At 34.4% G+C, this 16426-nt stretch overlaps 5 protein-coding genes and 1 non-coding gene across 9 annotated transcripts in view; 3 read left to right on the top strand and 3 right to left on the bottom strand.

Annotated features, from left to right (window-relative positions):
• LOC125873518 (uncharacterized) overlaps positions 1–34 on the top strand; it is a 2393-nt gene extending 2359 nt beyond the window's left edge. Inside the window, exon 3 of the mRNA XM_049554441.1 lies at positions 22–34. Coding sequence (XP_049410398.1) covers positions 22–34 — 13 coding nt within the window. The remainder of the gene's footprint in view (positions 1–21) is intronic.
• The window catches only part of LOC125875097 (dolichol-phosphate mannose synthase subunit 2-like), a 250508-nt gene extending 237261 nt beyond the window's left edge, over positions 1–13247 (top strand). Inside the window, exons 1-3 of one of the 2 annotated variants that reach the window (XM_049556179.1) lie at positions 11133–11239; positions 12745–12857; positions 12951–13247. In XM_049556179.1, coding sequence (XP_049412136.1) covers positions 12768–12857; positions 12951–13103 — 243 coding nt within the window. In that variant the 5' untranslated portion in view covers positions 11133–11239; positions 12745–12767 and the 3' untranslated portion in view covers positions 13104–13247. Of the gene's footprint in view, positions 1–11132; positions 11240–12742; positions 12858–12950 lie in introns of those variants that run through there. The other variant, XM_049556180.1, reaches the window with a different exon arrangement.
• The window catches only part of LOC125875055 (inactive poly [ADP-ribose] polymerase RCD1-like), a 485870-nt gene that overhangs the window by 339397 nt on the left and 130047 nt on the right, over positions 1–16426 (bottom strand). The window lies entirely within an intron of this gene.
• On the top strand, positions 3494–3565 carry TRNAW-CCA (transfer RNA tryptophan (anticodon CCA)). Its single transcript has one exon. It is a non-coding gene; the product is annotated as a tRNA-Trp (tRNA).
• On the bottom strand, positions 4349–9233 carry LOC125875081 (syntaxin-22-like). Of its 3 annotated transcripts, none has more exons than XM_049556158.1 (7): positions 8764–9233; positions 6978–7071; positions 6634–6773; positions 6377–6451; positions 5751–5908; positions 5576–5676; positions 4349–4708 (listed from the first exon to the last, which is right to left on the bottom strand). In XM_049556158.1, exons 1-7 carry the CDS (start codon positions 8949–8951, stop codon positions 4643–4645), a joined length of 822 nt encoding a protein of 273 aa, XP_049412115.1. In that variant the 5' UTR covers positions 8952–9233; the 3' UTR covers positions 4349–4642. The 3 variants fall into 3 exon arrangements, with proteins under 3 accessions (XP_049412115.1, XP_049412117.1, XP_049412116.1); XM_049556160.1 differs by having other exon boundaries at positions 4349–4739; positions 8764–9231; XM_049556159.1 differs by lacking the exon at positions 4349–4708 and adding an exon at positions 4808–5140 and having other exon boundaries at positions 8764–9231.
• Positions 13874–15629, bottom strand: LOC125873517 (AP2-like ethylene-responsive transcription factor At1g16060). Its single transcript, XM_049554440.1, has 7 exons — positions 15367–15629; positions 15184–15275; positions 14997–15085; positions 14850–14923; positions 14713–14763; positions 14537–14613; positions 13874–14445 (listed from the first exon to the last, which is right to left on the bottom strand). The coding sequence occupies exons 1-7, from the start codon at positions 15627–15629 to the stop codon at positions 13874–13876; spliced, it is 1218 nt and encodes a 405-aa protein (XP_049410397.1).

The following is a 16426-nucleotide window of genomic DNA, read 5'->3' as shown; positions in this document are numbered from 1 at the left end:
TCACATGTTCAGAAAATGCAGGTTGCAGAGATGAGGATGTTGAGATGGATGTGTGGGCACGCTAGGAGGGATAAGATTAGGAATGAAGTAATCCGGGAGAAGGTGGGAGTGGCATCTGTGGTGGACAAGCTGAGGGAAGCGAGACTGAGATGGTTTGGACATGTGAAGAGACGGTGTGAAGACGCCCCAGTGAGGAGGTGTGAGGGGCTGGTCGTAGAGGGTACGCGGAGGGGTAGAGGTAGGCCTAAGAAGTATTAGGGAGAGGTGATTAGACAGGACTTGGCGCAGCTGCATATTACCGAAGACATGACTCTAGATAGGAAGGAGTGGAGATCGCGTATTAAGGTTGAAGGTTAGTAGGGCTAGCGTGCTGTCCTTTCTCGCGAGGGTTTGGGTTGCTAGCGTGTGTAGTGGTCGTAGCCTTTTACTTGCAGCTCTTGTATGTGGTACCTATAGCCTTATGTTGTTTATGGCGTTTCACTTCTCTCATTGTCCTATTGAGGCTACCGTCTCCTCTGTTGATTATTCACTATCTTTCTTATTGGATGGTATGATTTATGCACTAGTTTCCTCGCCTTTTACTTGGTTTTGGTGTACTTGAGCTGAGGGTCTTTCGGAAACAGCCTCTCTACCTCCACGAGGTAGTGGCAAGGTCTGCGTACAGTCTACCCTCCCCAGACCCCACCTAGTGGGATTTCACTGGGTATGTTGTTGTTGTTGTTGTTGTTGTATCTATGTTATGTGGCTGAGCATGAGCAACATTACTGGGTGTAAATGATGTTGCCATGTTCCCCTTTGTAAACTTGAAATCAACAGAAAATTCAATCAACTTGTAGTAATTTTCAATAATATAATTAGTCATTTTGCAATATGTGCAAAATTTCCCTTTCAAAATTGTGCTTGAAACTTTCTTCAGACGGAAAAAATCTACAAGTAAGATAGGTTGTTCTTGATTTCCCAAAGAACTTTTGATAGTAACCTTTTTGAGTATGAATTTCTCTCTGTTTCTCATCTTGAATGAGCAAAGAATAGGCCTACCCCATACTAGGTAGAGAATTCATCATGAGTATGTTGCTTTTGATCCTTAAGTATAACTCATTGAGTCCCATAAAATTTTTTGATGAGTTTCTCGTCCTGGTGAGTCTTAGAAGTTTTAGGCTTACTTCCACAAGTTCAAGAAGAGCATCGATAGTCATGGCATACTAGAAAGAATCAAGGAAGAAAAGAGAATGAAGATGAACACTTATTGCCCTAATATATATCATGTAGGAAAATGAGAGATTTTTCTTTTGTATTTCTTAGTTTGCATTAAACTACACATCATTATGTATTTATACAAGTAAAAAAGGATATTCTATTTTGATACTGCCTGCCTACACTTATCATATATATAATTAGCTAGTGAGTTTTAAATTTGGAATAAACATCGGGAGTTGTACCATTCACACTTGAAAATCTAGATTTATCAGTTGGCCCAATTAGCAGGTTCTTGAATTGAGGCTCAATATTTGCATTCTGAATAATAGCCCGTCTAAGTTTATTCGAGACTTTCTTCTTCACTTGTGAGGGAGAGTGAAACTTATCAATGTCAACAAGAGACGAAGAGGGGGTTGGGTAGAACCAATACCAAATAGCAGTTTTATGCAAGTTTAACACCAAAGCTTAAAAAACGACAAAGCCATACACTAAATAAAATAAGTAAATTCACATTTCTTAAAGTACAAAAAAGAATAAACTAAAGAGTAAAAAAATCTTGAGTTAAACCAACACAAAAATAGTAATTTTATGCAAATTGAACGTAAAATTAAAACTCCACAAATCCAAACACATGTTGGATCAATGTATCCATGATTAATCTTGATTTAATGACTCATTCAGTAATGTAATAACTTAGGAGACTTTATAGTTCACTTAGCAATGAATATATAATGACTTGTCTAGTAATGTAGTATATGAATCCACTGTATGATTCATCCAAATATGTGACACATTTATATTGATTTCATATTTCATCAAATAATATTTTTGATATATATTGACATTGATTATACACATCATCTCTCTAATATAACAAATTGAGTCCGATCCACGTATTGATCTATCCAAGTAAAAATATATTTCATGGATCACAATTAAACACATATGCTACATCTACAACTATCTAACATATACATATTACTCAATTACAAATTACAATGTAACACATATATGATACATTTATTCATGAACTATAATATAATTACCTGCACAAATGTTTCATCCAATGAAGAATTATAATGAGACATCCACTAATAGATCTAATTATTAGTTACAAAAGTCATATATGTTTCATCTAAATATGATGAATTACCATTAGACACATATAAGATACATCTAATAATTAATGAATATATATATATATTATTGATTTTCATTTGATTATGAATTATAGTGAGTCATTTAATTGTTCTAATTTCCCGATAATTAGTTAAGTAAAATAGAAATATACCTAGATGATACTCATAATTACCCTTTGACCTATCCAATATCATTAATTAAAAATACGTTTGAAGTTTTATGATTTTTCAACTAGTAACGAAGTAACCTATATATAATTAAAATATTTACCTTAATTAAATTACCAACTTTCTTTTATTAGATGATTATAGAGTTAATATGACTGAGTTTGGTGTTGAAAATCCAATCAGTTGTCTAATTGACATGGTAAATTCTAGAACAAGTGATTTGCAATATAAAATTAGTCTGCTTTAAGAAGTGAAAGAATTATAATGAAGGATTCTATATGTGATGAATAAGAAGTGAAAGATTGCTAATGCAGCAATTATACAAGCGGATGATTACTTAAATGTATTATTTACATAAAGGGCATTTTGTCACATTACATAATATATAAATTTCCGCATTAGCTTAATGTGGTATTTAGTTATGTCAACTAATGCGTTAATGAGTTTTTTCTTATTTGATTGACGAAAAGCTACATTAATTATACGACACTAATAGCATATTCAGTGTGTTCTAATTTCCATAAGTGAGGTATGAAAAAAATGATATGTATGCACTAGGTAGTCTTAGAGGCGATTTGCAATAAAGCTACTCCCTCCGTCCCATTTTATGTGGCAACATTTGACCGGGCACGGAGTTTAAGAAATAAATGAAGACTTTGAAATGTTTACCAAATTGCCCTTTTAAAAAGTAGACTCAATTTCTCTTTTCTCATAAATGTATTGGAGTATTATTTTAAGATTAAGTGGGACCAACAAGGATAAAAAAGGAATTGTACCTTTAAATACTTTCCTTATAAGGAAATGTGACATTCTTTTTGGGACTGACCAAAAAGGAAATGTTGCCACATAAAATGGGACGGAGGGAGTACATTAATTATGTGGACATTAGTTTTTGTCATGAGGTGAAGAAAACATTTGTATAATTTTGTGCAAAATTATATTCCAGTTAACTTAAATATAAAAACATAATACAAAAGAACAACAACGTGGGATCCGTGGCGCAATGGTAGCGCGTCTGACTCCAGATCAGAAGGTTGCGTGTTCGATTCACGTCGGGTTCAAACCCCCCCGAATAATATCGGGTCCCCACACCTTTTTGCTTTTTTTTTTTAAAAAAAAACTTAAATTCACATATTTTTGCTTTTTTTGTTTTTAACTTAAATAAATTCTTTTGGAGCCGCAAAATAGACAACTTATATAATATACGCACTGTTTGAAGCTGCAAATATAGAAAATATTGCTACATTTGAAAGATTTTACTCTTAATTTTTAACACCATTAAAGGGTTGTTTGGGTTTGTGAACTAATTATACTGAGATTATAACTTGAGAATTATAGTATAGTATAGTATATAACAACAGAATTATATTGAGAAAATGGTCCTTCATAATCCATCAAACTGTTGTCAATAATTGTATCAGCACCTTCTCATATCATTTTATCATAGCATAGATAACACCTATTTAGTATTCTGGTTAACTCAGTAACTGTGCTGCATTTACGTAAACAAGAATTCCCATTGTTTCTAACAATAAAAAGAATTGTTTACATTTGGGTGCTGATGTTAGAAGCCCATTAAGTATTTCGTTGTACGTAAATAACAAAAAACCTTAGGCAAACATATATTTCAAAAGCTTTTTAGGCTACAATAAAAAGCTTCAAGTCTTTGTTTGCAACTTTATGAAGATCACTTCGAACAAAACTAAAAATTCTAACCTACCACAAAATTCAGACGGGCAAACAAACAAGACAAAAATTATCGGCTCTCCACACTAGCATCATAAAGAATAAAACATCATACACTGTTTTATCAGCATCAACAATAGAAATGCCCAGAGGGCAAGTAGAAACGAAGAGCCTCAAATAATCATTTTTATTGACAAACCTATAATAGTGCCATTACAAGGCAGTAACATACGCGGCAACCCAAACACCAAATTTACAATATTAAACACAAACTCTGCACTCCCCCTCCCCCCAAACAGTTCATTTGACAGTATTTCTTTTTTTAGTATGATCAAAGATTTGAGGCAGCACAATATTACGCCAGGTTGAGCCTTCAAACAACTTGCATCACAAAGATCTCTCAACTGCTGAACAGAGTTTAGGATCCTTTCCTATATCTCAAAATCTTCAAATCAGGCTGCCAGTACTATAATAACAATAAGGAGCACGATTCCAAAAATCACCAGGAGTAAGCATGTCTGCAATTAGTATAATATGTCAGGAGATCATCTACAGACAAATATTATTCAGTTCGAGGAAAATAAGGTGGAAAAACGATATGACGTGCACAAAGTGGGTGGGAAGCAGAATCACCAATTTGAATTTGCAGATGAGGATGATGTAAATTAGAGTTATTGCATGATTGCATATCAAAAATTTCATAATAGTACTTCAAATGTTCTCAAATTACTGCACCTCTCCCTCCTTTACCCCAACTTTGGAACACATAACTTAACCACTAATTCCCTTCTTCCCCATTTTCGGATACATCAAATAACCCCGAGCAATTACATTACTTGACTTGTTATAATAAAATAATGATGAAATTTCTAAGTCGACCACTGTCTAAATGGTCTGGTACATTACATTCCTTTTCTACATCTAACCACCAGTGGTTCACAATTGAATTCCTCAAAAGTCCATGAAACCTTATCAGGTAAAACACCAAAAAATACTACTGTCTCCGTCCTAAAATGAATGTCGGAGTTCAAGATATGAGTGCGGACATTAACTATTGGTGTTAACTCGGACATATATTTCTTAACTTTTTATATAATAAAACTACATACTTATACATAAATGGTACTGTAGAATTACAGTAGATTTTGGTCTATATTTGGTCGACTAGACTTCTGAACTATTTGCAAAAATCATAGTAAAAGAAAAAACTATTTGATGCTCCAAATAAATAATTGTGCCATTCTTATGGAAGGAAGGAAGGAGTAACAGCCAGGCTTCATTCTACAGTACAGCATATAAGCATGCAAAACCCAGAATTTTGTCTTAAGGATGAGAGGTGTTTTTACAAGGTAAGGAATGAGAAGTGTGAAACATGTCGGGTTTACCAGAGATGAATTTGATCTTTGGGTCTTTGCAGCTTTAGCAAGTTGTGATCTCCCTTGTGCAGTTGCAGCATGAGAATTCTCAATGTTGGAACCAATATCATCTGAGAAACAATTGCAAACATCAAAATGTGTTCCCCTTGGTACCTGAATGTTAAGAAGAAGGAGAGTGATTTACCAATCATGGTTCCTTGCTCATGAACAAGCACGGCAAGATCCTTGAAGATCTCATTAACTTCACCTATTTGTTGTTGTACTTCTTGTATTCCCTGTTCTCGTTCCTCTATAATAGCTTCATTAAAGGAAATCTCATTGTCCAAAAGCAAAACCTCTTGCCTGCAGCACAGGTACATGGAAGATAAAACAGAAACCAAATATCACCAAGCCAAAACTTATAATAAAAGAAGACATAATGGTATCATAGTTGAAATACGTCACATTAACATCAACTTTGCCCCAAGTGCATTTTCAAAAGAGGATAGTTTTTTTAAAAAAAAAATTGTTTCAAAAGAATCTCAGTTTGATTCAATCATATTTGACAGCTCTTCCAGAAAATTTACACTACTCTACACCACCATGTTGCACAAATGTAAATCACCAAAAATTCCAATCCCCAGTCCATCTTATTTGAAGTAGACCATAAGTCACCTTGAATCCAAATTTAAAGGCCAATTTCATTTCCCTGTGCATCAAGAATTGACAACAATCTTGCTGGTAATTTGTAGAAATTAATTAAACCATCAGCACAACAACAATAATGATTAAGAGTACGCATAAAAGAGTTCTATTATTAGGCTATTTTACCTTCTAGATTCCACAAGGAGAGCTCGCTGTTCTTGACCTTTATCTGAACTGACATCTACGTCACCGTCTGTGTAACTGTTCACCAAAAGAGGATGAACTAGAAATGAGAAGTGACAAAAGAAAATGAAGGTACACAGTTTTATTTGAGAATGTCAAATAGCAAGATCGATTATTGAGATGAAAGATTCTTTTGATGTACTTCTTCACATTTCAAATTTGACTACATTTAAATTCCAGTGAAGTATACCCTCACTTACCTAGAAGGAAGAACTGCTTGGGGAACAAAAGGTGTATATGCTGTTTCCCTTTCAGCTGCAAGCCGTTGAGCTTTTTGAAACTCCTTCAATACAGCTTGAAAATCTTTAGCAAGTTTAGCATCTGTAATTTTCTTGCTAGCCTGAGAACAAAAGAAAGAATTTACAGTTATAGGCAAAAGAGAGAATGTGATGTAAGAAGTGCAAGAAAGACATAAGGGTGGTGAGTGTTTAGAATATAGTTAATTCATGATGAGAAGATGAATACGTGTTTCACACATACATATTCAAAGTGCAGTCCCACAAGACAAACACAAAGTAATGAGCAGAGCCTTTTTGAAGCTTACACTGACTTCAACTCGATGATCTGTTTCACTCGCTTGCTTAAGTTTTGTGGAAGTATCTTTCACTAATTGCCCAATATGTAGCCTTGTCTTGTGCCTGCAGTTAAGAAAATCAGCATAAGTACCAAACATGTTTGAAATTCTTTTAATCTAATGATACCCAATATGAATTAGAAGTTGCCACCTTTCAGTTCATCAACACACTATAATAGTTGATGCATCATTAAGTTGGGTTAACAAACATCGGACAGCAAAACTAGTATTAATTATCTTCTTAAGATATGACTGAACATGTAATGTCAAATCCCCAAAGATCAACGCATTGCATTAACCCACCACTGCTTCTTTTTCCTTGTTACCAACCCATATCTTAGTCCTCTATTCAACCTGGGAAAAGTTCGAGGTACATTCACCCTGTTCAAGCTAAAGGCGTTTGATAGGTAAACCTCGCAGTGCTATCCCACTAATTCACCAACTACCTAAATGATATTCTGAAAAGAGACTGCTAGAACAGAAACTATCTCCACACACATACGCAAGCATGAGACAATTATTCATATCGGCTAATAGCAGCACAGTGCTTTTAGTAGACAGGTCTGGACTATGTTTCTTATCCATACTTGGTGTTCACTGGGTCATTCCATGATGCACAAAACTTGCCCTATGCAGCTGGTATGAACAGTTTGCATCGAAGGATAACAGGCACTACTGGATTGCTATCCCTCCTTGCATTTTCTGGTTTACTTGGATGGAGAGGAACAATAGATGTTCTAATGACAAGAGAGACAACATAGAAAAGGCTAAATCTAGGTGTTTAAAAAACTCTACCTATGGTGTAGGAAAGCTCCTGTATCTGATTCTGATTCACTATTAGATCTCTTGTACTCCTTCAATATTTAGAAGGATGTTCCTCTTTCTGATGTACTTTTTTTGGTTAATTCTTGGTACTTTACTAATAAAACTCTCTACATTTTCATCAAAAAAATAATATCATAAATATACTATGGTAAAGGGATTTTTTTGGAGCAACATGAACCTTTCATGCTTTTTATGTTTCACTTACATATGCGAGTGGACTTCTATAGGGCCTATGCATTTCAACTCAAAACTTCTTTTCATACTATCTTCTTAGAATTGTAGACCAGGAAACATGCTTTATCGTTCATCATCAAAAGTATATCCTGCAGTTGCAAATTGTTTTTTTGATGGAACCCCAAGATAGGTGGTCCATCACTTCTATTAACAGTAAGTTCATCATTCTCATATATAATGGTTTCCAGGTTTGTTCTTTGCTCTTCTCCTTCCAAATATCTCCCTCTAGGATGTCTATTTCCCAAGCATACAAGATATTACTTTGTAAGATTTTCGTTTAAGACACTGCCATTTGGCATGCATGTAAGCAATTTTAGACTATATATTGTCAAGCATACTGCTGCCTCTCTGCTGAAGCTGATAAATAAACTCATCCTATAACACACGCAAGTTCCTAAATTAGCCGATGGAGACTACATCACCAGCAAAGTAGCTGTAAAAAAGTATCATTTTGACTAATTTTATCCCAAATAATTCTGATCACAACTGAAATACATGAATGCCAAGCTTTTGTATCAAAAAGCTCCCATTAGACGTGACAATGCTCCGTCTTTAAACCACAAGAACCAGCTGAACGTCAACAACAGCATAAGGATCAGTTCTAGTTTTGTTCACGTACAGATTGCAAAGAATTCTTAAACTATCAAAATCATGGAATAAAATATAAAAAATTTAACAAAATATCGAAAGAACTCACAGCTTCTCGCGTAGCTCAGGGGTGTCCTTCGGTGTACCTAGGGTGTTAACCAGCCTCTGAAACGTGGAGACGGCGGTGTTGATCTGGAAAATTCCTGAGGCCACGGCTTGGGTAGTGTCTTGCTTCCCATTCACAAAGCCCCGACGGATACCCACTGATCGACCCGATTCTAGATCTTGAAAGCTCATTTCTTTCTCTTGTTTCTTCGAATTCTGATCAAAATTCACCCCAAATTTCAGAAATCCAAACCTAAAGGTATGTGATCAGAGGGGACAAAGCAGGATAACGGTTTGGATTACAGAGAAAAGTAATATGAAAACCCTAGAATTTGGGGTTTGGGGAATTTGCAAGGAGATGTAAGGAAATTTGAGGAAAGAGTACTTTATTAGATAGTTATATGGTGGGTAAAAGGGTGGAAAAATTGCGCCAAAAATAGAGAAATTGGGCGAAAATGGAGGAAGGAATTGAAGAACACAAACAAAAAAAAGTATACTAATAATATCTCCTTCATTTTTAACTCCCACTAACAAAAACAATAAATTCAGAATAGAATTTATTTATTAATATTTTAAAAAATTGAGAAATATTACAAGAATTATTTATTTAATCTTAAGAATATATAATAAAATAATTATTAATTTTAATTTTGAACTTCTAACGTAATTAATTATCTTTTACATAATACAAACTTAATAATTATATATTTTCTCACTAATGAATAATTTTGTACCACGTTTCAAATCAAATACACCATTTCTTCAGACAGATATCAAATACATTATGAAAATACATATATATATGAAGAGAGGCAAGCAGGAGAGCCGGTATATCTTAGATACATGAAAGTCACACAAGCTACATGTATTTGGGATACCAAATAATACATTCCAAATATATTCTCAAATACAAATATATAGGAAGAGAGATGAGCAATAAAGGGAGAGAGACTAGAGAGAGGGTTATTAGTGTTAGGGCTATTCAAAATCGAATCAAAACTAATAACCCGAACCGAAAAAAAGTTACTGGTTTATCAATATTGGGTTATTGGTTTAGCGGTTTTGATTACGATCTTGATTTTTTTGTTATTGGGTAATCGGTTCTTAACGGTTTGAGGTTTTTTCTTAACGGGTTAATCGATAACCCGATAGTAAATTAAATAATTATATTTATATCATTTTGTACATAAAGTCCTTGACTTAGAGTTTGGTTTCCTACTTTTATTTTTGGTTGTCTCAAACACTTGGTTATTCGACAATGTAAAAGTGTTTGCTTTTGAGCAAGATGTAACTTATGAACTCAAGTGCATGGTTTATTTGGTTTGTCACCTTGTTTCTAAGTGATTTTAATATATTTTTTTGTGTCAAATCTTAACGGTTAAACCGATAGTCGAACCGATAACGATCAAAAAACCAATAAGTCAATATCTTAATAGTTCTATAATAGTTTAGCATCTCTATAAACCAATAACCAATAAGTCAAATTGATAAATTTCAAAACCGAACCGATCGATACACAGCCCTAGTGCGCATGTGAATCAAGCTTGGATACAGATACACCTAATTTGACCCGTATGTATCCAAGATATTAGTATATGAGCGTACCAAATGCATATAATTAAAACACAGTAAAAACATGTAACTAGATCCTAAACTAGTGAAATTTATAGAGCAAATTACATAAATCACATACTTTTAAGGCAAAATTACAATTTATCCCTTAAAAGTCTATAATTACAGAAATCCCTCAAACATATACAATAATATAAGCGTTGATACATTAATCTGATGCGCGAGATACAATAATCGTTAAGTAAGATACATTACATTTTATACATGGTACAATAATCTGATGTACATTTTATACATGATACACTAATATGATGTAAGATACATTACATTTTATACATGATATACTAATCTGATGTACATTTTATACCTGATATACTAATCTGATGCGCGAGATACAATAATATAAGCATTGATATATTAATCTAATGCGCGAGATACACTACATGATACACTAATCTGATGCGCGAGATACACTACATGATACACTAATCTGATGCGCAAGATACAATAATATAAGCGCTGATACATTAATCTGATGCACGAGATACACTAATTTGATGTGCGAAATTGAGGAATTTTGGAGATTTGTAAATCTTACAGGGGATAATGGTAATAAATAAACTAAAATGTGGGATTTTTGTTATTTTTCCAAATTTATATGGCTTGCTCGTCTATTTGACTAGAATGGGCTTATTGCTAAATGTGTAGCTTATAAGTTCGGGCTGCGCGGCTAGGATCATTTCATTTCGGCCCATGTGAGGGGAAATATTGATTTGGCCCATTTATTCAGGATCCTCCTCTCCGAATCTCTCCAGAGAAAACTATAGTGAAATGGAACTGATGGAAATCCATATCGATTATAACGATCTTCATGCTCTAAAACCGAAGTGTTTAAGTTCTTTTTCAAGGTAATTTCTCCATTAATTGTGAACTTTTTTTTAACTTAGCTTGGAAAATTATGGAATTGAAGTTCGTTTATGCCTTTATGGAATGATTGGTGTTTTGAATCAGATTGTGTATGCTTTTTCTTTTAATTTAGCCTCTGGAGTTGTAAGTCTTTGGAAACACTAGTGAGATAATGAATTACTCAAATGTTGGTTTTGAAAAGCTAGTTTTGTTATTGACGTGCAATACATCTACATTGTTAATGTGGTTATGAGGTTTGAATTTGCAAATTAATGTCCCATTATGTGTATGTCTGTATGTGTGCGTCTGTGAAGATCCTAGCAGCCTCTTTGAAATCTGAGGCTCAGTAGAATATAGTAGCAGCTTGTGGGTGGTTTTGGAGATTCTTGTGGCAAGGATACCACTTAATTCTGGGTTAGTGTTTTAGCATAGTCCATTGACTATGTTAAAGTTGCATCAGAAATGAAAAAATAGACATTGTTGGTGTATGTGTAAATAGATGTATTCAGCTTGGATATATCCTACTACTTTATATGCGCCTTTGGAGATGACTGATAAAGATTTAAGTGCTGCCAGAAGGAAACCACATATCTATTAGCATAATACACTAGTGAAATAACACATGATATTTTCACAGATATTAAGAGGTAGCACCATCATGCTTTAGGTCACTGATTCTTTAATATAATATCCTAGTTAGTTCTTTTGTGTGTTCTGATTTATATGTGCCCAACATTCCAAAATTTTCTCTACGGTAGGTATTTGTTTGAACTACATTGTTGGATGATTCAAAGGGAATCTTTGGTTTGTAAGAATCTGAAGGTAGTGATCTGTCCTGTTGTTTATTTAAATCTAGTTGACATTGGATTAACTTCAGAAGCACTATAAAAACATAGCTGTGCACTTTGGTGGACGACCATACATTCTAAGAAAATGTAGCTAGGTCAATTATCTGCTGGGTTCCTCCATTCTATCCCTTTTTCCGGTAGCTGATATGCTTCTTTCCAGATTTGTATTTATTGGGAATGTTTTGTTATTAAAATGTCATTCCTCTCCTCTTCTCTGTTAAAATATTTGTGTGGCCTGGACAGAGGATTTCTATGAGATTTTGGTAGTTTTCGTTGGAATATACATGGGAGATGATTCTATAGATGCCAAGAGTAATTAAGTCATAGACTGTGCAATAAAACCAGATAAATAAATATACTTGAACTGTACACTGCTGGTCTTCTGAACAACTCAATCAGAAAGATATTCAATTATTCAGTAACTGAGTTGAGCTTACAGTTCTGTTCTTGAGAAAGAATGGATGCCATTGTCTTGGCTTGAGTGGTACATAGCTTTTGATCATGTGTGTTGCATTCTTTCAAGTGCACAATGTGCATTCACTTTCTCCTTTTCTATGTTTGCTTTTCCTGCTTTCATTTCTTTGGTGATTCATTCACAAACTTCTGCCAAAGGGCAGTGATTTTTGTTTGTAATTTAATATGGCATTCCTCATTTACAGTTTGCACAAGTGAAAGAGTCACTATGGAATTAGCAGACAGAACGATTGGACTGCTTTTGACAGTTACTAGCTTGTCCATTTTCACATATTATACCTTCTGGGTCATCATTCTGGTCAGTTCTTTTTCTCTCTGTCTTACAAGATGTAGTGACCTGTGAGACCTATGTTATCATATGGGGGGTTGATATATGCTTTTTGTCTTTCAGCCATTGGTTGATACTGATCATTTTGTGCACAAATATTTTCTACCTCAAGAGTATGCAATTCTTATTCCCGTATTTGTTGGAATGGCACTCATCTGCTTGCTGAGCATGTTTACTGGATATGTGATGCTCCAGTCCAAAAACAAGAAGGCATGATACAACCATGTTAAGCCTGCTGCTAGCTGTTAGATTATATGATACTTCATAGTTTTGCTCTTGAACAGCTTGTTTCACATAAATTCTCTTTTCATGTGTTGACAGTGATCTGAAAATTCTAGATATGCCTTCAAGTAGTCACTACATATTGACAACAAGCTCAATTTTGTGTTTGTAGTTTATGACTGTTGAAAAATGTATTAGATGAAAATTACTGTGTTTATAAATATTACTTATGGAGCCTGCAGAAATACTCATTAACTTAGTCTGCTTAACTCCTTCTGTCGGCATCAGCTGGGCAGTATGAAACATCTCAGCTATAAACATATGTGCTGACACAATTGTTATTCATTCCAACAGCCTTACACAAAAGAATAAAAAAGGAAGTATCTAACTTGTGTTTTGTCAACACCCTTCTTTTTTTCCCGTGATTTTTGGAGAATGAAGTCAAAGAGATGACAAAATAATTCAACTTAAAGGACAGTCCGATAATTGTCTAGCAAACATAGTTCTTCTGCTATTAAAATTTCCATAAAAACACAGTAGGAACTAACATATAAACAAAATGTATTATTGAATGCAGACCAATTATGTATCTTTCCAAGTCTAAAAGCATTTGATTGCTCTGATTTCTTTGAGACTAGAGAGACTTTCATTCTCTCTGTTCATATTATGTACAGTCCTATGAAGAAACTACTTCTCATCTATTCCTAGATGACTACAAAGTTTCAGTTATTTTTCATTACAAATTGTTCAACTGTTAAATGATTTTAAGGCATCACATCCCAGAAGGACTGCCCTGCTCTATCACTCAAATGAGACGAAGTAGTACCCTTGTCCATTGACTCCAGTGCAGGCAACTTATCACTTCTGTAAAACACAAAATCATCTTCTGTGTTGGCTTGTTGTTTGTTCTTCATGTTTGGGTCGTCCTTTTCGTTAGCACTAGTGGTAGAATTCTTCTCCACAAGCTCGCGATACATGGAGGATCGAAGCAGAAGGCTGAGAGCTGTAGGCGAAGGCGGCTTGTTACATGGACTTAAGGGCATTTTTCTCTCAATAGGTTCTTGGCTCTGAGGAATAGGGGGCAGAGTTTCTCTAGTTGTGGCAAAATAATTGGAGCCAAAAGTGAATTGAGGGTCATTTATTGGGTTAATCATGTCGTTAGTGTTGGTTTGTATAGCCTGATTTTCTGATCTTAATTCTTGGAATGCCATCTGAGTATTGACTCCTGGTTTTAGCCATCTTATATAAGTGCTTAAGTCAAAATTAGTCACCGCGTTAATTCCTCTGTATTCAATTGCAGCAATATCATAAGCTCTAGCTGCTTCCTCTTGAGTACCTACAGAAAAGAACATGAGATTCGAGTTGGTAGCCTATTTTAACAGTATTGATTCGATCAGTGCTGAAAATAATGGGGTGAAAGTACTTACTGTAAGTACCTAAGTAGAGGTATTTGTTACCGAAAACTCGCCCTATTCTTGCTTCCCATCTACCATTGTGATGATGCCTGAAGTTACATGATTCATTCAAGAAAAGATCATTACTAATTACTATGAACAACAGATGGTAAAAGTTTTATAACAGGCGGTTGAATGAATTTAGTTACCTTGCTACTCCTCTGTATTTAGATACACCTCGGGCAAAACCACTGCTTCTCCTGCATTAGAAGAATAAAAACTCAGGTAAATTTTGGTTTGTGAAAAGATTTCTTAAATCTGATTGAAAATCAAGTTGAGTAAATACCTTCTTAAGGAGGCTAAGTACTCCTCTTTAGTCACAGTTTGCATTATTTCAATTTCCTTCTCATAATCAGATATCTGTATTGATATTTGAGTCAGACAAATAATTTCAAACAAAAGAAGAATTGTGAGTCTCAGATGAAGATCATACTGGAAAATTAATGAAAGTTGATGTGCCCCAGTACTTGATTGCAGCCAAATCATATGCTCTTGCTGCAGATTCTTCCTCATCATATGCTCCTGTTTAATTTAAAAGTAAAATTTCTAGAATCCAAAACTCAATCCTCTTGAATGAATCAAATATTGGTCTATAGCACCACCAAGTGCACTACACTCACCAAGATAAACTTGTTTTCCCTTCTTTTTCTGAGTCACATTCCAAGAACCCTTATCCCACAAATGAGCCTCATAACGCCCCGTCCATCGATGCCTAAATTTTCAATGTAATTAATTATTAACAAGAATTAGTCTCTTAAATGAAGTACTACTACAAAAGTGTCAATATTTTTAGTTAGTACTACCTGCTAACTCCTCTGAATCTAGAACTTCTCTTCACAGTAGGTGTATGAGCAATATTTTGATCAACTTTAGATGAGTCCATTTTCTGCTGCTCAGCTTGTTGGCCAATGTTATCATTCACTACTGCAACTGCAGGAGGTGACCTTCTTCGTCTTTTCGCGCGTTTCGTTGTCTCTGGAATGTCATAATCCACCATGGACATGCTTCTTTTTCCAGGGCTTGACATCTCAGATTTAACTAAATATGAATCTTTGTTCAAATCCATTGTTTGTTTCAATTTCCAGCTAAATATGAACCAATAAAAGCTGTGTCTTTTATCTTTGCTTGATGCTTAATTTGCCACACACAAATGGATGCTGAAGTATTCAGTATATATAATGTATTGAGTCTTTGACGTTTTGCTTTGTTTTAGTTTTATACTGTCAACAAGCTAATAATTTGATTTAAGACAAAAATAAACGATGATTTCATGTCATCTTGAGTGTCCATTAGCCAAATTAATGCTCCTCTATATTAATTATAGATTTCACATGACTTAATTCTTGACTTCAAACGAATACAAGAAAAAAAACAAAAATATTGTTCGATATTTTCAAGGTTTTATGTAACACTTCCAGCCCAGCTACTTAATTTTTCCCCTCCCATAACTACTAGAAACAAAGGTTTTTCCCACCGCAAATGAGTGAAAAAATTGTGTTATAGAACATGATTTTCCCATTCATTTCCTACCTAATCAGATCATTGAGAAAATGCATGGCGGAAAATAGATTCTCACAGAAATAGTGGGGAACTTTCAAATTTTTCCATATGAAGATTCAATCAAAATATCTGTGAAAATAGCCACTAAACATTTTCTAGTGGAAAAAGGTGATTTATTTTAGTAATGTACCCTTTATTTATCTATATTGATAATATTTACATGACGTTTCAAGTTGATTTATTTAAATCTCAAATTAGCGGTTAAAATGAAATTTTAGTTATATACCATCTACCATCTTTATAATGATGTCCTTTATTCACATACTTTTTACGGAAAAGGGTCAAAATTGCCCCCGAACTATA

The sequence above is a fragment of the Solanum stenotomum genome, chromosome 8, assembly GCF_019186545.1.
Source record: "Solanum stenotomum isolate F172 chromosome 8, ASM1918654v1, whole genome shotgun sequence".
NCBI classification, from domain to species: domain Eukaryota; kingdom Viridiplantae; phylum Streptophyta; class Magnoliopsida; order Solanales; family Solanaceae; genus Solanum; species Solanum stenotomum.
Note: the sequence above shows the minus strand (reverse complement) of the source record. Positions and strands in the feature narration are given on the sequence as shown.